This window comes from Mobula birostris, chromosome 24, assembly GCF_030028105.1.
Source record: "Mobula birostris isolate sMobBir1 chromosome 24, sMobBir1.hap1, whole genome shotgun sequence".
NCBI classification, from domain to species: domain Eukaryota; kingdom Metazoa; phylum Chordata; class Chondrichthyes; order Myliobatiformes; family Myliobatidae; genus Mobula; species Mobula birostris.
Window position 1 is genome coordinate 24,534,193 of NC_092393.1, and position 22,906 is coordinate 24,557,098.

The following is a 22,906-nucleotide window of genomic DNA, read 5'->3' on the forward strand; positions in this document are numbered from 1 at the left end:
CCATTAAAGCAGGATGGGGCACACGGACACTCAGCTCTGTTGCCAGATCCACCGTTGTATCCATCGATGGAACTAGGACATGTGGAAGGTCAGGTGAACCACGTGGGGCCTTCAGTGCTGCACAGGGCTTTGTCAGACATGTGTTAAAATGCAGGTGCAGATAAATGTTTCCCTTTGTTTATTTCTAAAAATTATTTGTTAAGGCTTTAAAGTTCTTGTAATTAAACATTTTACATGAGGAAAACATTAAATTTATTTTATCATCTTTGAATATGATTAAACAGCCTGCCTCAGTCTCTTGGAGGCAAAGATCAGCTCCTTTGGCACTCGGCACCAATAAACAGGAAGTGTGGCTGGGCAGGCAGGGACCTCAGAGGGCAAAATGGTTCCAACAAGATTCAGATGTTTAAAAATTATGAAATTTCTTGACAGCTTTGGCACATGGCAGAGTTCGAGCTGCAACCTTGTCTTTTCTCAGAGCCTGGAGTTTTCTAGGGAGGGCCACAGGACTGCACTGCCTAAGGCCTCAACTCCCTGTTGAAAGTGTACAATGAGATTCTACCAATATATCTCTACCAGGTTACATGGGCATGGGTAGTAGACAGGAGTCTTCATAATTCTGCCTATTAAAAATGATTAAAATTAGTCCTTGCACTAATGCATAGTGTAATGAATTGATCTGTATGAACAGTATGCAAGACATGCTTTTCATTGTACCTTGGGTGTGTGTGACGATGTTAAACTGATCCCAATTTAGATACACAAAAAAAATTCCAATATTCAAAAAATAACACTTGACCACTATTACTCTGCGACTACTAAATTTTGGACTCAAGTGGCTGCAGAAGGACCGGAGAACATACATTTTTTTCTATCAAAGGTGTCATCACGAAGTGGAGTTGCCCCTGTAAAAAAATATTGTTACCTAAAGAATGCCAATTTCTTGCAATCTTCCAAGAAACATAAAACGAAGAAAAATGTTTAGAAAAATTCTTAGCCCAGCTGGATGCTATAATTAGAACCAGCATTTCTTATCCAGTCACATTACAGGTTCTACATAATTGGAAAATAAATATATTCTGATTTAATAATATTTGGCATGTTACTGCTAGAAATAGAATTGTATTTAAATACTTTGATTTCACAAGGTTATTTGAACAGAATTGCTAAACAGCTACATAAACAGATAATGATAAAACACAGCCTTGCACTCGTAACAAACAAAACACTTAACATGTTAAACAACATTCTTGACTGCACGCTTTAGACAAAATGTTAAACCATTAGTTGCAAACAGGTAGAAAACTACATTACAAAACCAGACAAAAATGTCCTTGAATGTATTTGCCATGTGTTGGTTTTAATACTTCAATTCCTAGCCTCAAATTATCTCTGTGCTAAAAAACTTAACAGTCTTCCACATAACTCAGATGTGTCAACATACAATGATATCTAACATTTTTTAAGATATTAGTATGCCAGTGGTTAAAAGAGAAACTGGCTTTCTGACTCACTAATTGAAATTTCAAGTAACTAGCAAGTTACAACTTGCAATAATTTTGGTAGACCAGCCCAGTGCTGAATCTATATTTAACTTCTAGAGTAAAAGGAAAAATGCACTCGGATTGGTCCAAATTGCTCAAGTACAATGATCAATGCAATGGGTTTTGATTTGATACTTTTCTCTCTATGTTCTAATTTCAAAAAATCGATGTAGCCCTTGAAAATAGAATGTCCCTTGTTCTGCTCTAGAAGCGCAATTCGTTTAGTGTGTAGTTTATTCTGTACGAACATCACCCAGAATCAGTCATGCTTTGCCATCACAACAACTAATGCAACTTATTAAAATATAACCAAACGCACTTTGGCTATGAAAAGACAGTGCTCCAGCTCTACAGCTAGAAGCTGTCCATGCCACTCAGCCAACATGCCTATCCCTTGACAGTCAAGGTCTACAGCAGCAAAGACTCACAACACCCTCTTCAACAGTTTTATCACAGCAAAGGCTTCAGTCAAGAGTTGGTACTGATGCTAATCCTATCTGCACAGACATGGACAGACTGAGGCTCCATCCATCCCAGGATATATATTTGGCAAATCAGTCTCCACAATGCCCTCATTCAGGAGTTGGAGGTGCATTAGACTCGGCTTGGTATCTGGCTCATCGAAACCTAGTCACAGCAGAACTAAAAGTGTTTGACAACCAGCCTGCCAGTTACCTATCCTGGAAGTCAAGCTTTCGCAATGCCGTGGAAGGACTAAGTCTCAAACCTAGCGAAGAGCTAGATCTTCTCTGTAAGTGGCTTGGTGAGGAGTCACTGCAACGTGCAACAAGGCTTAGGGCAGCGCACATTAATGATTAATACAGGTTTGAAAATGTTGTTGTGGAGGCTGGACAAATACTACGGCTCTCCAGAGGTAATCGAAAAATCACTTTTCAATAGATACAACAACATTCCAAAGCTCACAAAGAACCACCAAAGCTAGCAATTCTTTTGTCAGAACTACAAGATGCAAAAAAAAATGAAGGTTAGCTATCAGTTTCTTGGATACTTCAAGAGAAATTAACCTTATAGTGGAGAAACTATTGAACAACATGCAGGAATGGTGGATAACTGAAATCCCAACCCCTGAGGTTGCATGTGGTCATTCAAATCTTAAGGACATAGCTGACAAGATTCCCCCACTTGTCTCTTCTGCTGAGATTCTCTTATTGCTTGGCAGAGGCACTGTCTGTGCACATGAGGTAGGAGAACAGTGCAATGGTCTGCATGACGCACCATACGCCCAACGACTGACCTGGGTTGAATCATCATGGGTGAAGTCTACCTCAGTGGAGCTCATCAACCCACTGTCAGCACGTTCAAGACCAATGTCCAGGAGGATGGACACTCAAGTCATTTCAGGCCCTGTGAGCGTAGAATCTGTACAAGCAAATGTAGGTAAGCAAACCAAGCACTCCGACATAACTACTTCTGCTCAAGTAGATTCAGGCAAGCTGGTATTCTGTCATTCAGAAGATGATTATAAGCTGACACCTTCCATCGAAGATAAGGTCTTCCTTCAAATCATGAACAAAGGGTAGCCAAAGACAGTCTTTGCAGTGTTTTTACATTTGTAAGCAACCTCTCAGGGCAGAGCAACTGAATCAGGCTAAGGTTAGAATCCTTTTTGTTGTTCAAAGACAGACGAATGCAGAGGAGGTGCGGTGCATCACAAAGCAGGAACTTTTCCTAATCCAGTTACCCTAGTAAACTCTGTCCCGTTCTTGACGCTGAGATGCTACTGTGAGTTGGAGGGTGTATTAGAGAGCACAACTCACCTTACAGGTAACTCACTCGTTCCTCATTCTGAGTGAGCACCGTGTCACCAGGTTGCTTATCAAACATTACTATGAGTAAGTATGTCATCAAGGATGGCGAGAATAGTTAAAGACTGTTTTCAAGGCCAGTCCCTAAGACTGTCCTCCTTTTGCCAGAGATTTAATGAAATGATCATTTGACTTTTCGTTTTAGTCGTTATGTTTGACATGGATGTCAGATGGGAAGTGGTCTGCTCCAAATTTGACTCTTCTGCTGAGATTCTCCTGTCGCTTGGCAGAGCCACCATCCGTGCGCATAAGGTGCGTGAACAGCACAATAGCTGGCACAATGCCCAACAACTGGACCATCTCAATGCTTTAAGGTGCTTGTGAATTTTAATTTTTTTTGTTCATACGTTAATTTTTATCGTTTCTAAAATGACAGTTAAAACATTTAAATTTGTAAAAAGCATTTGCAAGTTTGACAGCTGGCAAAGCTCTACCCCATCCTTGCCAGTGGGAAGGACTGGGGCACCGGGTATAGGGCTACTGCTCATCACCGCCCATGGCTTGGTCGTTGTTCACATTTAGTTGTTGAATTCAATGTTGTGGACAGCCAGCAAGATAAATCCCAGAACCATCTGAGCTCCAAATGACTCAATTGTCTCATTTTACAAATCTAGCCATAGCTAAATTGGAGATTAATGGGAAATATGAAGCATTTCCAATTAAAAAGCATTACTTTTCCCCATGTAACATTTGAAAGGGCTTCACTGATCAGCTTTATTTGACTCCAGAGAAAATATCAGACAGCACGTGTTACTATAGACTCAAAAAAATCAACAAATTCAGAAACCAATTTCCCAAGTCATAAAAGAGCAGCAGTAAAACAGTCGATTGCCACCTAACTCGAGTATTTACTTTATCCAGAGGACTCAGAATTTCCCATCTTTGCATCAAAGGAAGTGCCAGCAAATATCTGTTTAGAGAGTAGGTGTCACACTATCGAGCTCCAACGACATAACAGAAGAAAAAACAAAGATGTTTTGCCTGCAACCTTTGAAGAGATATTGCACCTGAAGGGGGAAAAAATCCTTTACACAAAACTACCCATTAGAATGTTTAAGTACAGATGACTGGCCCAGCAAGTAAACTGTCCATTGTTATCTTCCAGATGAAACCCTAGCTTGTGCTGCCAGCAAGCAATGATTGTAGCAACCTCCGTCTTCATTTTAAAAGAAATAGGTATTATGGGTTGAAGGTTTTGTCCCTGTGTTCTATGTTAAAACCAGTTGCACCCACATACAGAACTGTTTCCTCCTGAAGTACTTTCACAGAATAAGTGAAGATGCAAGCTATTAAGTTGAACCAGTTATATTGTATAGAAACGTGAAGACTGATGGCACATTGTAGAACAGCTGCAGGTGTTTATCTTCTGGTTACAGCTGTCATGAGGCATTGTTCATTTATCTTCATATCATAGGTTCCAACAGGGTGGATATGTATTTTAAATGGATTTTGTTTCATAATACATAAACTTAAAAAGCACCGACAGAGGAAATAGCAAACTTAATTCCAAGCAGTTCTGTGTCAACCATTTACTTTGGCTTTTCAATTCTCAGGAAAAGGAACATAACTACTTTACCTGGTGGCATTTTTTGACCCCAGGTGAACCTTCAAAACCTTCCATCATTAAGTACCCTGCCTCCAATGAAGAAACTTATATTAATAAATGTTCACATCTTTTGCATGTTCAGTAATTTGGAGCTACTAAATTATTTTCAATTTATTCCTTGTTTATTCATGGAACAAAGGTGTGGCAGGGTCCCGGCCTGAAATGTCGACTGTACCTCTTCCTATAGATGCTGCCTGGCCTGCTGCATTCACCAGCATTTTTTGTGTGTGTGGCAGAGTGAGCTGGGTTGGGGGCTGTCCCCTCTGCTGGTTCTGCTCTCCAGTATTTGCTCCCTGTAAGACGTTGGATTGCCTTCACCTGGACTGACCCAGCGTGAGATGAGGAACCACTGTATGCTTGTTTTTGCAGAAACATGGCTCCAGGACAATATCCCATGCATCAAAATTCAGGCTACGCCACTCAGGGATTGTGCTAGTATTATTTTGAGACTGTCTGTACTGTGTTGTGCACTTTGCTCTTGAAGGAACACCGTTTTGTTTAGCAGTAAGCATGTGCATGTTTAAAAGATAATTAAACTTGAGCTTGAAGAAGGTTAGCAAATGCAAACAAACCATTATCCAAAACTATACTCAGTATAAGCATTAAGGGACTAGGTGACTGGTTAAATGAAAACATAATTACTGGCTGCGAGAGAAGAAAGTTCTGTCTTCTTTTGAACAGTTCTATGGGATCTTTTATGTCAACTTCATAAAGGAAGATTAGTCACCAGTTTAACATCTCATCGGCAAAATGAGAGACAAGGAGCTTCAGTTCTTTCCCAGTTGGTCACTTGGGGGTTTTCCATATTCCATTCAAAATCAATATTACTGGCAGTGTTGGTAGTTTCTCCTCACCCTTTCCTCCATCAAAATCAGTTAAAGCTCAAAGAGAGCTTTTACAGTGCTCTCTGTTCATGACATTATGGAGATGAATAAAAGCAAAAAGAAGATAAATGATGCTGCAACTGTAGCTGTGGTAAATCTAAGATAAAAGAAAGCTAGAAATACTCGTCAAGTGAAGCAGCATCTATAGAGAGCAGAGAAGCTAATACCACAGGTCTTTTATCAGAACTGGCCAACTGAAATAGATGGCAACCAAAATTTATTGATACTGCAAGTCAGAATATGAAATGCTGTACCTCTAGTTTACACTCGGCTTCATTAACAGTGTAAAAGGCTAAAGAATAGGAGGTCAGAATGGAGAGGAATGAAGAATTAAAGTGACAGGCATTCCATAGCAAATGTCTCACACTCTGATTTATTTCTTGTTGAATCAAATTGATATTCCACCCTTCACAGTTCTACAAATAACTACAGTTATACAGAAGATATTCAATGCTCTTTCAATCACTGCTTCGTGCATACGCAGAGATTCATGCTTAAAAATACAAAACAGCACATGCATCCTCTTAACCTCTCTCTCTCTCTCAAAAAATATCAACTCAATACATCTCAAAGATATCTGACTGCACACTGACTTCATCCTTTATTGTTTTTGACACTTTAATAAATGACGTCTCTTTCCTTTCAGGCTTCAAAGATTGCAAACTTCAAAACCCTTCAAATCTAGTAATTTTTCAGATCCCAGCTCTCCTCTAGTTCCACACTTAGTATTTTTTTCAACCAGCTTCCCTTCTCAGATCCCAAATAATCTACCCTCAAAATTAGTCCCTGACATCCCAAAACAATGTTTAGCACTTTTGCTACTATCTTTGTCTCCAAGCCCATTGTTTTATTCTAAAACTCTTAATCCCAACACCATGGATGCATCTTCAGAATTTCTGATCTACCTGGACCCTGTCTCCCCACCTCAAACAGCAAGCATGACTTTGACCACCCCATCTTTTCACTGTCCTTGTTCATTGACACCTACTTTATTCTGAACTCATAGAACTCTATTCAACAAGGATCAATCCTGACATTGACATTCAATATGCTGACAAGGATGGTGCCAGTGCTTAGCAGAGTAATAGTAGTGTGATCACTCCAGTCAGGTTTGATGTTCACCCAAGGGTTTGTCTATTATTGGGTCCTCAGGTGGCTACAGAGGCCAATCCAAGATTCACGTACTCTCATCGCCACAGGACTCAATCTGGGCTGTCAGGTTGGATTCCCTTAATGGAGGAAGCCTGTCTGTGACTTTGTTTAATGTGGGAAGGCTGATGTACAGGAAGCCACCACATGGTCCTTGAGCTTAGGGCCAGTGCCCAGTAGCACGGAACGCAAGACAACTAGGGACCCTTCACTGCCGCAGCCTTCCTCTGCCTTCACTGCCGTTGTAATGTTTCATCATCTCCTGGCAGCTCCACCATTAAGATTTTGGTTGGATGGCTCTTTGTCTTGAACTTCCCCCTTGACCTTACCACCATTGGTGATCCTACCAGGAGCTAAGTGATATCGCTTTGGGTATCTCAGGAACTCACAATCCTCTGCACGACGACAAGGTGACAATCCTCGGCAAATTCACCTCTGTCTCACAGATATCTCCTTAAACCTCCCCCTGGTCCATGTTCCCATCTCCGAAAATCACATCACTGTAATCCAGAAAACTAGTCCTCCTTCTTGTTCCATAGAATATACTTCTTTCTACCTTGACTCTTCTTCAGTCCAGTCCCTTCCCATTTACAACTGAGATACCTGGCTCTTTCCATAACCAGCTCCTTGCACCCAAATCTGCACATGCTGACGGTAAACATTCTCTGCATCCCTACCACACCCCAGGATGGCACTTTCCTTGAAGAGGACCTACGAAATCTGTCCAGCATCATTCTCATTCACTCTCATGCTGAATAACTTCTCCTTTAACTTCACTCAGTTGCTCCAAGCCTAAGATGTAACAATAAGAAGTCACATACACTCCAAAATGTGCATGTCTCTTTGTGTGATGCATGGAATAATCTGTATTTCAGTCCTGCCTCCCTCACTTTTTAGGGTACATTTGTTAGGGAGTATTCTGCGGTTATGTGAATATAGCAGACATTAATTCAAGCAAGAACAAGTGTTCAGTTTTTATTGCGTTCAAGATGTTGACCAGACTGATGTGGCCACGTAACTCATCAGAAATGGCCACAGGTACAGGTGAAGCACTAAGTCACTTCCACTTCTTCAAATTTAGTGTACTACATTCAATGCCCACAATCTCATCAATGGAGAACAATGGAGAAACCAAATGCACAATGGTCAACTGTAGGATACCAGTGGTGACGCTGACCTTCCAGTTGCCTATCACCTTAACACTCCAACCCACTCCAATTTTCGTTCTCTTTGGTCCAGTCAAGACCAAGAAAGGCGGGAGGAGAGAGAGCAGCGTGCCGCGCATGCGCAGCCCTCCGGGGAAAAATGATATCGTATCCGTTAAATAGGGGCCGTGGACAATTCTGATTTGATGGAGACGGACATGAAAGCACAGAGGAACATCTGGAGAAATTTCTGAAACGCCAGTTCGCTGCTGTTGTTACTGCGCAGTCGGGAATCTTCTGGAGGGAAGGCCTCAAAATCCCCGGCCTTGCCTGCTGTTGGTGACTGAGATTGAGGTCGAATCATTCGGACAGAGATGGCGCTCAGTACCCGGTGTTGGAGAGCTGATCGGAGGCTCGAAGTTTTCGGATGACTCAGAGTCAGACTGTGGTCGGCATGGCAGGGAGAGTTTTTCTTCCTTCTCCCGTATGCGTGAGATGTGGGACATTTGAGAAACTTTGAACTTTTTACTGTGCTCACAGACTTCTTCATCAAGTTATGGTATTGTTGCACTGTTGTAACTATATGTTATAATGATGTGGTTTTGTTAGTTTTTTCAACCTTGGTCTGTCCTGTGTTTTGTGATATCACACCGGAGGAAATATTGTATCATTTCTTAATGCATGCATTACTAAATGACAATAAAAAAGGACTGCGTGTCTTCATAATCTAAATGCTAAAGGAACAGTATCCCTTCTTCTGACAATACTGCACCTGGGAGTCAACATTGAACTTAATGTGAGATAAAGGGTCTTTCTTGCTTGCAACTCAACTGGTCAATTTTGACGAATGAAACCCAACCAGCAATGGTATCTCTGTTTTTTAATCACACACACGCACACTCTGAGCATTTCCAGCAATTAATATTTCTATTTATAATTAAAAATAATTATTCACGTTCTTCTGAATTGGACATGATTTTATGTGAAAATAATTGTAGATATATACTCACTGCATCCAGAAAACAAAGAAATCTTCCAAAACTTTGTGCAATTGCACAATTCTTGGCAAAACCCACTGCAGAAATACAAAAAAAAACTATTTTAAGAACATACCCCAAAGTTTTCGACATGCATATTAAGATATTAACTCTGACATGGACGGTCCCAAGCCCGGCTGCAAAAGGAGAAGGATTGGGCAAAACCTATCCCATAAAAGTTCAAAACTACAGAAACACCAATAGAAACTCCAAAGACCTCATTTCTGAGAGGAAGGATTCACCAATAAGACAGACGGCTCTAGCAAGCTGCAGTCGGCAGCCTATGCCCCAGTAGGGTTGATGGATTCAAGAAGAAGATATAAACATATTATGAGCATAACTATATACGACTTGCAGTTTTCATGCAGTGAATAGTTACCTGTCAGTTGGATGAGATGTAGGTGGCATAACTAGTAAAGTTTACAGATGACACCAAAAGTGGTGGTGTGGTGAACAGTGAAGAAGACTGTCTAAGGCCACAAAAAAATTGAGATCAACCGGCAACATGGGCCATAGAATGGCAGATGGAATTTAAGTCAGACAAGTACAAAATGAAGTATTGTTGTAAGTTAAGCTGAGGCAGGATGTAGACAGTGAAACTTAGGGCCTTGGTCGAGGGGTGGGGGTTGTTGCAGAAGAGAGATCTAAGGTTGCAAGTACACTGTACCCTGAAAATGGTGGGACAGGTAGACAAAGTAATGAAGATGGTATATGGAATAGTTATGTTCATTATACAAGGCATTAAATCATGTAACAGCTGTAAAAGATGTTGGTGAACCCCTACCTGGAACGGTGTGTACATTCCTGGTTGCTGTACTATAGAAAATTTATGAAGAAGCCAAACATAAATGTAACACGCTGTAAGGTTTCACTGCTAAGGCTAATGTAATGGCTTCTATGTAATGTTCACTGCTAATGTAATGGTTTCTCTGTAGCAGCAATGTTTGGGTTATGGCTAGAGATAACGGGGCTTTGGAATGCAGGGGTTAGGCAATGAAGAAATGTTGTTCTTTCTTGTGTGTCTGGAAGCCAGGTTTTTTGCAGTCTTTCATTGGGGAGCGATGGAGAAAAGAGGACGTGAATGGAGAGAGTCGGAAGACCACCGGATGGAGTGGACTGAAGAGTGAGGGTCCGAGGACAGGCTACGCTTGGAGGTCAACAGGAACAAATGAATGAACAGTGAGCTCCAATGATGCGCAATAGACTTTTTCCTTAAAATGCGCCCTTTTACTTTTTATTTTCTTTATTAACCCTCTATCCAGATTGGGATTTATAAAGTTCAATCACTTAATTGCATATGGTGTACTGTCCGATATTTTGCAGTGCAGATTTGTAACCGGGCAACACAGCATGTAGCATCAACACAAACGAGATTTCTCAGTTTGGCGGGGCCAGGAGTTGCTTTCCCCTAGAAGAACACGTGCTGGCCGAGCCTAAGGGTTACATAAACACAAGAGATTCTGCAGATTTTGGACTTCCACAGCAACACACACAAAATGCTGGAGGAACTCAGGAGCTCAGGCAGCACCTATGGAACCAAATAAACAGTCAACATTTCAGGCCAAGACCTTTCATCGGGACTGGAAAGAAAGGGGGAAGATGTCAGAATACAAAGGTAAGGGGAAGGAAAGAAGTACAAACTAGAAGGTGATAGATGAAGTCAGGTGGGCAGGAAAGGGGGGCAGATGGTGTACCTTTTCCACTTATGGCTTCCCAGTAGTGCAAAAGAGGAAATAGCAAGGTAATGTTCAGAATTCATGGACTGCTCTGAAATCTGATGGCATAGGGGAGAAAGCTATTCCTAAACCGTTGAGTGTGGGTCTTCAGACTCCTATACCTACTCCCTTATGGTAGTAATGAAAAGAGGGCAAATATTGCCACAGTGTGTTGCTCTATGCTATATGATAGACACTACATTCCAATCTTCCAGCGGCCATGAACATAGAAGTCTGTGCAGTGTGTGACTGGAACGACTATACAGAACAAAAAACTTCTCCAATCCTGTACTAATCCCCATTATCACAACCGTTTATATAGATCCCCAGCTTTGCTTCAAAGGGCACTGAACTTGGTTGCCCAACAAATATGAAACTAGTGAATACACAGACTATTTGACACGAGGGACATTTGTTAAAACTTTCAACTCTATCTTCAGAATGCATTATCTAACAGAGGCTTTAATCATTAATAGCAATACCACTTATTTGTCTTGTACCCCCCTCTTCTTATTCAAGCACAATAACAGCTCAGCCACCTACACTCCACACTTTGTCTCAGGTCAGCTAACTCTTCAGGACCTTAGGACTGAAAATGGAAAATCCCTGCTGTGAATTGGTTCAACTTTTGACCCAGTGCATAAGAACTGGACCATGAATGCTTCATAAAGGAAGGTGAATAATGCCTTAACCAGTACACTCACAAATACTAGGTATAATAAAGAATTATTTTTATCCACAATACTTTGGATATATAAATCCTAAAGCCCTCACGAGTAAATAAGAACAAAAAGTCAAAGGTCACCCCAAACTTATTTTTAAAGACACCCCATATCCCAATGAGTGACATAAAGCTATTGCACACAAGGTTCCATAATGTCCTATGATTCCAATACCGGAGCTCGAGACCAAACAGAATTGGTAGCTGTGGATAGTCTTATCAAACAAAGAGGTTTCCGCAATGCAGTGTGTATTGCTGTAACCAACGAACTTGGTGCAATCAATGTTAGCACCAGCAGACCCATTTCCTCTCAGTCTTTTCAGAAAGCCCATTCTCCATGACTACAGTTGAATTTTTCCACAGCACTGCCAGTATAAATCATGTCTTTACTGCCCAATCTGTACATGAAGTTGCAAGTTTCAACATCGATTCCTATCAGATAAGAGGCAAAATGCTGTCACATTAGATTTACTTCGGGTTTTCTGGACGCATTTTTTTTCAAATTCAGTTTTACATAGAAACATAGAAAATAGGTGCAGGAGTAGGCCATTCGGTCCTTCGAGCCTGCACTGCCATTCAGTACGATCATGGCTGATCATCCAACTCAGAACCCTGTACCTGCCTTCTCTCCATACCCCCTGATCCCTTTAGCCACAAGGGCCATATCTAACTCCCTCTTAAGTATAGCCAATGAACTGGCCTCAACTGTTTCCTGTGGCAGAGAATTCCAGATTCACCACTCTCTGTGTGAAGAAGTTTTTCCTAATCTCGGTCCTAAAAGGCTTCCCCTTTATCCTCAAACTGTGACCCTTCGTTCTGGACTTCCCCAACATCGGGAACAATCTTCCTGCATCTAGCCTGTCCAATCCCTTCAGGATTTTATACGTTTCAATCAGATCCCCCCTCAATCTTCTAAATTCCAACGAGTACAAGCCCAGTTCATCCAGTCTTTCTTCATATGAAAGTCCTGCCATCCCAGGAATCAATCTGGTGAACCTTCTTTGTACTCCCTCTATGGCAAGGATGTCTTTCCTCAGATTAGGGGACCAAAACTGCACACAATACTCCAGGTGTGGTCTCACCAAGGCCTTGTACAACTGCAGTAGTACCTCCCTGCTCCTGTACTCGAATCCTCTCGCTATAAATGCCAGCATACCATTCGCCTTTTTCACCGCCTGCTGTACCTGCATGCCCACTTTCAATGACTGGTGTATAATGACACACAGGTCTCGTTGCGCCTCCCCTTTTCCTAATCGGCCACCATTCAGATAATAATCTGTTTTCCTATTTTTGCCACCAAAGTGGATAACTTCACATTTATCCACATTAAATTGCATCTGCCATGAATTTGCCCACTCACCCAACCTATCCAAGTCACCCTGCATCCTCTTAGCATCCTCCTCACAGCTAACATTGCCGCCCAGCTTCGTGACACCCGCAAACTTGGAGATGCTGCATTTAATTCCCTCATCCAAGTCATTAATATATATTGTAAACAACTGGGGTCCCAGCACTGAGCCTTGCGGTACCCCACTAGTCACTGCATGCCATTCTGAAAAGGTCCCGTTTATTCCCACTCTTTGCTTCCTGTCTGCTAACCAATTCTCTATCCACATCAATACCTTACCCCCAATACCGTGTGCTTTAAGTTTGCACACTAATCTCCTGTGTGGGACCTTGTCAAAAGCCTTTTGAAAATCCAAATATACCACATCCACTGGTTCTCCCCTATCCACTCTACTAGTTACATCCTCAAAAAATTCTATGAGATTCGTCAGACATGATTTTCCTTTCACAAATCCATGCTGACTTTGTCTGATGATTTCACCGCTTTCCAAATGTGCTGTTATCACATCTTTGATAACTGACTCCAGCAGTTTCCCCACCACCGACGTTAGGCTAACCGGTCTATAATTCCCCGGTTTCTCTCTCCCTCCTTTTTTAAAAAGTGGAGTTACATTAGCCACCCTCCAATCCTCAGGAACTAGTCCAGAATCTAACGAGTTTTGAAAAATTATCACTAATGCATCCACTATTTCTTGGGCTACTTCCTTAAGCACTCTGGGATGCAGACCACCTGGCCCTGGGGATTTATCTGCCTTTAATCCCTTCAATTTACCCAACACCACTTCCCTACTAACATGTATTTCGCTCAGTTCCTCCATCTCACTGGACCCTCTGTTCCCTACTATTTCTGGAAGATTATTTATGTCCTCCTTAGTGAAGACAGAACCAAAGTAATTATTCAATTGGTCTGCCATGTCCTTGCTCCCCATAATCAATTCACCTGTTTCTGTCTATAGGGGACCTACATTTGTCTTTACCAGTCTTTTCCTTTTTACATATCTATAAAAGCTTTTACAGTCAGTTTTTATGTTCCCTGCCAGTTTTCTCTCATAATCTTTTTTCCCCTTCCTAATTAAGCCCTTTGTCCTCCTCTGCTGAACTCTGAATTTCTCCCAGTCCTCAGGTGAGCCACTTTTTCTGGCTAATTTGTATGCTTCTTCTTTGGAATTGATACTATCCCTAATTTCTCTTGTCAGCCACGGGTGCACTACCTTCCTTGATTTATTCTTTTGCCAAACTGGGATGAACAATTGTTGTAGTTCATCCATGCAATCTTTAAATGCTTGCCATTGCATATCCACTGTCAATCCTTTAAGTGTCATTTGCCAGTCTATCTTAGCTAATTCACGTCTCATACCTTCAAAGTTACCCCTCTTTAAGTTCAGAACCTTTGTTTCTGAATTAACTATGTCACTCTCCATCTTAATGAAGAATTCCACCATATTATGGTCACTCTTACCCAAGGGGCCTCTCACGACAAGATTGCTAATTAACCCTTCCTCATTGCTCAAAACCCAGTCTAGAATAGCCTGCTCTCTAGTTGGTTCCTCGACATGTTGGTTCAAAAAACCATCCCGCATACATTCCAAGAAATCCTCTTCCTCAGCACCTTTACCAATTTGGTTCACCCAATCTACATGTAGATTGAAGTCACCCATTATAACTGCTGTTCCTTTATTGCACACATTTCTAATTTCCTGTTTAATACCATCTCCGACCTCACTACTACTGTTAGGTGGCCTGTACACAACTCCCACCAGCGTTTTCTGCCCCTTAGTGTTACGCAGCTCTACCCATATCGATTCCACATCTTCCTGGCTTATGTCCTTCCTTTCTATTGCGTTAATCTCATCTTTAACCAGCAACGCCACCCCACCTCCTTTTCTTTCATGTCTATCCCTCCTGAATATTGAATATCCCTGAACGTTGAGCTCCCATCCTTGGTCACCCTGGAGCCATGTCTCTGTGATCCCAACTATATCATAATCATTAATAACAATCTGCACTTTCAATTCATCCACCTTGTTACAAATGCCCCTTGCATTGACACACAAAGCCTTCAGGCGCTCTTTTACAACTCTCTTAGCCCTTATACAACTATGTTGAAAAGTGGCCCTTTTTGATGCTTGCCCTGGATTTGTCGGCCTGCCACTTTTACTTTTCTCCTTACTACTTTTTGCTTCTACCCTCACTTTACACCCCTCTGTCTTTCTGCACTGGTTCCCATCCCCCTGTTGTGAACTAACCTTTAAAATACATCTTTATTAGAAACTTAACACCTTTGAAGGAAAGAAACAGTGTGTATATTTCTAACATTTCAACAGCCAAGGTTGTACATCTAAAAGCAGAATATTTCATTTTAACCCACAGTGAAACAAATCACAGCATCACATGGGAAATGGAGATGCAGCTCGATGATCTTCATCTGGTCAGGGAGAATAAGAAGGTGATAGAGAGGAGCTATAGGCAGGTGGTCACACTGGGGCCTGGGGAAACAGATAGGTGAGTAACAGTCAGCAGAGGGAAGGGCAAGAGTCAGATACTAGAGAGTACCCCTGTGGCTGTCCCCCTTAACAATAAGTACTCCTGCTTGAGTACTGTTGGGGGTGACGGCCTACCTGGGGGAAGAAACAGTGGCCACGCCTCTGGCACAGAGTCTGGCCCTGTGGCTCAGAAGGGTAAGGAAAGGAAGGGGATAGCAGCAGAGATAAGGGACTCTATAGTTAGGGGGTCAGACAGGCAATTCTGTGGACGCAGGAAAGAAACATGGATGGTAGTTTACCTCCCAGGTGCTAGATTCCAGGATGTTTCTGATCGCGTCCAAGATATCCTGAAGTGGGAAGGAGAACAGCCAGAGGTCGTGATACATATTGGTACCAACGATATAGGTAGGAAAACGGAGGAGGTCCTGAAAACAGACTACAGGGATTTAGGAAGGAAGTTGAGAAGCAGAACCTCAAAGGTAGTAATCTCGGGATTACTGCCTGTGCCACGTGACAGTGAGTATAGGAATAGAATGAGGTGGAGGATAAATGCATGGCTGAGAGATTGGTGCAGGAGGCAGGGATTCAGACTTCTGGATCATTGGGACCTCATTTGGGGCAGGTGTGACATGTACAAGAAGGACAGGTTGCACTTGAATCCCAGGGAGACCAATATCCTGGCAGGGAGGTTTGCTAAGGCTATTGGGGAGAGCTTAAACTAGAAATGCTGGGGGATCGGAACCAAACTGAAGAGACGGAGTAAGAGGCAGTTGGCCCAGGAATAGAGAAAGCTTGGAGACAGTGCAAGAGGGAGGATAGGCAGGTGATAGAGAAGGGACACGCTCAGACTGATGGTTTGAGATGTGTCTATTTTAATGCAAGGAGTATTATGAACAAAGCAGATGAGCTTAGAGCATGGACCAGTACTTGGAGCTATGATATTGTGGCCATTACAGAGACTTGGATGGCTCAGGGGCAGGAATGGTTACTTCAAGTGCCAGGCTTTAGACGTTTCAGAAAGGACATGGAGGGAGGTAAAAGAGGTGGGGGCATGGCACTGTTGATCACAGATAGTGTTACGGTTGCAGAAAAGGAGGACGTTAGGGAGGGATTGTCTTCTGAGACTCTGTGGGTGGAAGTTAGGAACAGGAAGGGGTCAATAACTCTACTGGGTGTTTATTATAGACCACCCAATAATAACAGGGATACAGAGGGGCAAATAAGGAGACAGATTCTGGAAAGGTGTAATAATAACAGGGTTGTCGTGGTGGGAGATTTTAATTTCCCAAATATCAATCGGCATCTCCCTAGGGCAAGGGGTTTAGATGGGGTGGAATTTGTTACGTGTGTTCAGGAAGGTTTCTTGACACAATATATAGATAAGCCTACAAGAGAAGAGACTGTACTTGATCTGGTATTGGGAAATGAACCTGGTCAGGTGTCAGGTCTCTAAGTGGGAGAGCATTTTGGAGATAGTGCTCACAATTCTGTCTCCTTTACCACAGCACTGGAGAGGGATTTGAACAGACAAGTTAGGAAAGCATTTAATTGGAGTAAGGGGAAATATGAGGCTATCAGGCAGGAACTCGGAAGCATGAATTGGGAACAGATGTTCTCAGGAAAACGTATGGCAGAAATGTGGCAAATGTTCAGGGGATACTTGTGTGGAGTTCTGCATAGGTATGTTCCAATGAGACAGGGAAAGGATGGTAGGGTACAGGAACCATGGTGTACAAAGGCTGTTGTAAATCTAGTCAAGAAGAAAAGAAAAGCTTATGAAAGGTTCAAAAAACTAAGTAATGATAAAGATCTAGGAGATTATAAGACTAGCAGGAAGGAACTTAAGAATGAAATTAGGAAAGCCAGAAGGGGCCATGAGAAGGCCTTGGCAGACAGCATTAAGGAAAACCCCAAGGCATTCTACAAGTATGTGAAGATCAAGATGATAAACCATGAGAGAATAGGACCAAACAAGTGTGACAGTGGAAAAGTGTATATGGAACTGGAGGAGATAGCAGAGGTACTTAATAAATACTTTTTTCAGTATTCACTACAGAAAAGGATCTTGGCGAGTTTAGGGATGACTTACAGCGGACTGAAAAGCTTGAGCATGTAGATATTAAGAAAGAGGGATGTGCTGGAGCTTTTGGAAAGCATCAAGTTGGATAAGTCACCAGGACCAGACGAGATGTACCTGAGCTACTGTGGGAGGCGAGGGAGGAGATTGCTGAGCCTCTGGCGATGACCTTTGCATCATCAATGGGGACAGGAGAATTTCCAGAAGACTAGAGGGTTGCGGATGCTGTCTCCTTATTCAAGAAATGGAGAAGAGATAGCCCAGGCTATTACAGGTCAGTGAGTCTTACTTCAGTGGTTGGTAAGTTGATGGAGAAGATCCTGAGAAGCAGGATTTATGAACATTTGGAGAGTCATTATATGATTACGAATAGTCAACATGGCTTTGTCAAAGGCAGGTTGTGCCTTTTGAGCCTGATTGAATATTTTGAGGATGTGACTAAACACATTGCTGAAGGTAGAGCAGTAAATGTAGTGTACATGGATTTCAGCAAGGCATTTGTTAAGGTACTCCATTGCAAGGCTTATTGACAAAGTAAGGAGGCATGGGATCCAAGGGGACATTGCTTTCTGGATCCAGAGCTGGCTTGCCCACAGAAGGCAAAGAGTGGTTGTAGACAGGTCATATTCCGCATGGAGGTCGGTGACCAGTGGTGTGATTCAGGGATCTGTTCTGGGATCCCTATACTTCCTGATTTTTATAAATGACCTGTATGAGGAAGTGGAGGGATGGGTTAGTAAATTTGCTGATGACACAAAGATTGGGGGTGTTGTGGATAGTGTGGAGGGCTGTCAGAGGTTACAACGGGACATTGATAGGATGCAAAACTGGGCTGAGAAGCGGCAGATGGAGCTCAACCCAGATAAGTGTGAAGTTGTTCATTTTGGTAGGTCAAATAAAATGGCAGAATATAGTACTAATGGTAAGACTCCTGGTAGTGTGGAAAATCAGAGGGATCTTGGGGTCCGAGTCCATTGGACACTCAAAGCTGCTGCGCAGGTTGACTCTGTGGTTAAGAAGGCATACAGTGCATTGGTCTTCATCAATCGTGGGGTTGAGTTTAGGAGCTGAGAGATAATGTTGCAGCTATACATGACCCTGGTCAGACCCCATTTGGAGTACTGTGCTCAGTTCTGGTCACCTCACTACAGTTAGGATGTGGAAACTATAGCATGGGTGCAGAGGAGATTTACAAGGATGTTGCCTGGATTGGGGAGCATGCCTTATGAGAATAGATTGAGTGAAGTCGGCCTATTCTCCTTGGAGCGACTGAGGATGAGAGGTGACCTGATAGAGGTGCATAAGATGATGAGAGGCATTGATCGTGTGGATAGTCAGCAGCCTTTTTCCCAGGGCTGAAATGGCTAGCACAAGAGGACAGTTTTAAGGTGCTTGGAAGTAAGTACAGAGGACATATCAGGAGTAATTCTTTTTTTAAAAACGCAGAGCATGGTGAGTGCGTGGAATGAGCTGCCAACAATGGTGGTGGAGGCGGATACGATAGGGTCTTTTAAGAGACTCCTGGATAGGTACATGGAGCTTAGATTAGATTATGAGGACACAGTCCTCGTTTATTGTCATTTATAAATGCATGCATTAAAAAATGATACAACGTTCCTCCAGAATGATATCACAACGAAACACAGGACAAACCAAGACTAAAACTGACAAAACCACATAATTATAACATATAGTTGTAACAGTTCAAAGCAATACCATAATTTGATAAAGAGCAGACCATGGGCACGGTAAAAAAAAGTCTCAAAGTCCTGACAGACTCATCATCTCATTCAGGCGGCAGAAGGGAGGAACTCTTCCTGCCACGAACCTCCAAGCGCCGCCAACTTGCTGATGCAGCACCATTGGAAGCACCCGACTGCAGTAGACTCTGAATCCATCTGAAAACTTCGAGCCTCCGACACAGCCTCTCCGAGCACCATCCTCTGCCGAGCGCTTCGACCCCGCTCCGGCTGCTGAGCAACAAGCAAAGCTGAGGACTCGGGGCCTTCTCCTCCGGACATTCTGGATTACACAGTAGCAGCAGCAGCGAAGCAGGCATTTCAGAAATTTCACCAGATGTTCCTCAGTGCTCTCACGTCCGTCTCAGGAATCAGGATTGTGCACGGCACCCTACTTGACAAATAACAGACATCACCACTGGAATAGCTACTGTGAGCTGCGTCACGCCACCATCTTCTCCTCCCGCCGTAAAATAGAGGGCTATGGGTAACCCTAGGTAATTTCTCAGGTAAGGACATGTTCGGCACAGCTGTGTGGGCCGAAGGGCCTGTATTGAGCTGTAGGTTTTCTATGTAAAACCACTACTGTATCTTAAATGTTTTATCGTCAAGAGTTCAACTGCAGGTTACTGTCATTAGAGCAATTATCACCATATAAAAATTACAGCACGGAAACAGGCCATCTCGGCCCTTCTAGTCCATGCTGAACTCTTACTCTCACCTAGTCCCACCAACCTGCACTCAGCCCATAACCCTCCATTCCTTTCTGGTCCATATAGCTGTCCCATTTAACTTTAAATGACAACATTGAACGTGCCTCAACAACTTCTGCTGGAAGCTCATCCACACAGCTACCACTCTCTGAGTAAAGACATTCTCCGCCATGTTACCCCAACTTTTGCCCTTTAACTCTCAATTCATGTCCTCTTGTTTGAATCTCCCCCACTCTCAATGGAAAAAGCCTATCCACGTCAACTCTATCTATCCCCCTCATAATTTTAAATACCTCTATCAAATCCTCCCTCAACCTTCTACGCTACAAAGAATAAAGACCCAACTTGTTCAACATTTCTCTGTAACTTAAGTGATGAAACCCAGGTAACATTATAGTAAATTTTCTCTGGACTCTCTCTATTTTGTTGACATCTTTCCTATAATTCGATGACCTGAACTGTACACAATACTCCAAATTTGGCCTCACTAATGCCTTGTGCAATTTCAACATTACACCCCAACTCCTATACTCAATGTTCTGATTTACAAAGGCCAGCAAACCAAAAGCTTTCTTCACCACCCTATCCACATGAGCTTCCACCTTCAGGGAACTATGCACCATTATTCCTAGATCCCTCTGTTCTACTGCATTCTTCAATGCCCTACCATTTACCATGTATGTCCTGTTTTTTAGTTACCAATTGTTTAGTTATCAATTAGGAAAGATTTTTTTCATTGCCTTCATATTTCAAAGCTTGCTGGTCAGAGAGCTTAATAAGCACAAGGCAGTTTTCAGAAAGATCTCTTTGCTCTCTCACATAGAGCAGTTTGTACATAATGGAATTGTAAAGAATGCTCAACAGTGACACTTCAAGTTAAATTACTACAGCCTCTAAACTTATATTCAACACACCCAGTTATACACCCTAACAATGGGCCTTGTAAATCACTGTCTAACAATGCAAAGGCAATTTCAATGGTTGCTCAACCACCCCACATCTGTCTTTCATCTGTGGTAATATAACTGACTAAGCAGTTCTTGTGTACACATAAATACCAAGGTGGAAACTTACTTTTAATATAGCCATTAACACTGAATTCCATTTTTATTCTGCTATCAAAGTGCTTGGTTTTTTATATGAGGCCTCAAAACATTGGGATGCTTCACTTTTCCCTATTAAAGTAATTAAACACTGCAAATCTTTGCAAGAAAATGAATAACCATGAGTAGAAACAGTAAAGGACACAAAGGGATGCCCAGTTTGAAGAAATTACATACAGGATTAACCTTGCCAAAAGAATGTTCTATCAAATTTGTCACTTTACACAGGATTTGATTCACTTGCATCTGTGCCAAAAATCCACCCATTCCTTTGGGATCTTCTCAAATCCTTTTGAGTTCTGATTTATAAACCCAAACATATACTTCTGTCAACTGCTAAATCACCATACACAAAATAAAACCAAGCAGCAAACAAGTTTGTTTTATGGGTAATCTTTTATCTATCCATTCAGAAAAATGAAAAGCTTATACAATTGCCACATAGCTTTTGTTTTGGTACCTCCCTAATGTGAATGCTTTGATGAAAGATTTTTACTTGGTAGCGAACTCGAAATTAATCCTCAGCTACCGATGTGCATGATGCATGGGACGTGTCTTCTCCTATACCTCTAATTCCCATCAGGCCTTTGGTGAGTGCATGGATTTAATGTTTTTCTATGCAAAACACGGTTGGCCACACTAGACATAGAACAGACAACATTTACGTCTGGACATTTCAGAAGATCATGTCGTGATATCATGACAAGTGAATTATAAAAGTTGTGTTTATCATTCAATCTGCATCTTTGAAATGCACTTAAAAGTTCAGAAGGTCCTTCTATAATCAAATTACAAATAAATTGAAAAGCCCACAATATGATAAAAGCATAGAACTATCTTCATATTCCATTACCAACAAAAAGTAATAAAGTGTGGCTCATAAAACAATGAACAACAGCTGCAAGAGAGTATTATCACAAGAAACTCCCATAGATATGTCAGTCACGTCATGTTAACTGCAAAAAAGCTTTCCAATAGCACATAAATGTTCACATTCGCACAACTATCCAGAAATTCAAAGCATGTGTAATACAAGCAATCAAGTCCTTGTCAAGTGCAGCAGAAGGAAGCAGCAATTGGATTTGGATTAAAAGGAAAGACAACAACTGGGCTGCAAGATGAAGACAGGAGGGTATGGAACTGAGGGGGGTGTATCTGGGACACCGGGTAGCACCGTTGAGCCCTCTGGAGACGTCAAAGAAGGAGGGTGCCCTGCTGACGACTCCGATGATGTACCTACCCTCCCTCCTTGTCCACACTCCAAACCCACTGCCAACATCGAGAGTGCTGACTTACCATAGGGATTGAAACATCAAGTCCTAGTAGCTCCACATCTACTGGTCTATTTCAAATTACTCTCTGAAAAATGTTCAAGTGATTGCACTGTTCAGCCATAAGAATAGTTAGGTACTTGAAGAAAGGTTGAGCTTCTTTCCTACTGCTTTCAGACATTTTGACGAATCGCCTCATTCAATCAGTGATGCAAGTCTACCTCTCTCAGTGATTCCATTATTGACATTTTAGTATTTCCATTGACACTACTTCATTACAACTGTTGCACCATTCTGCTGTTTGGCACACATAATAATGTACTTATTATTAGCTTGCATATGGTTTACTCTGAGAGTTTATGCAAATAAGGAATTTCATTGCACCCTTGTGTATATGACAAAATAATCTAATCAAAAAGTATAAACTCCATGAGATTCCCATTATGTCTCACATATATTCAACTTGTTAAAATAAATGCAAGCAATTCCAATCCATTTTCTGCATGATAAACAGATGGAGTAGGCCAATCAGTTCTTCCAGGCTGC

General features: G+C 42.0%; 1 protein-coding gene across 8 annotated transcripts in view; it reads right to left on the bottom strand.

Annotated features, from left to right (window-relative positions):
* The window catches only part of b3gntl1 (UDP-GlcNAc:betaGal beta-1,3-N-acetylglucosaminyltransferase-like 1), a 385,172-nt gene that overhangs the window by 343,312 nt on the left and 18,954 nt on the right, over positions 1-22,906 (bottom strand). For 7 of the 8 annotated variants that reach the window (XM_072242369.1, XM_072242370.1, XM_072242368.1 and 4 more), the window contains exon 4: positions 9,165-9,229. The exons of the other annotated variant lie outside the window; for it this stretch is intronic. In XM_072242369.1, the coding sequence (XP_072098470.1) occupies positions 9,165-9,229 (65 nt within the window). The remainder of the gene's footprint in view (positions 1-9,164; positions 9,230-22,906) is intronic. 8 annotated transcript variants of the gene reach the window in all.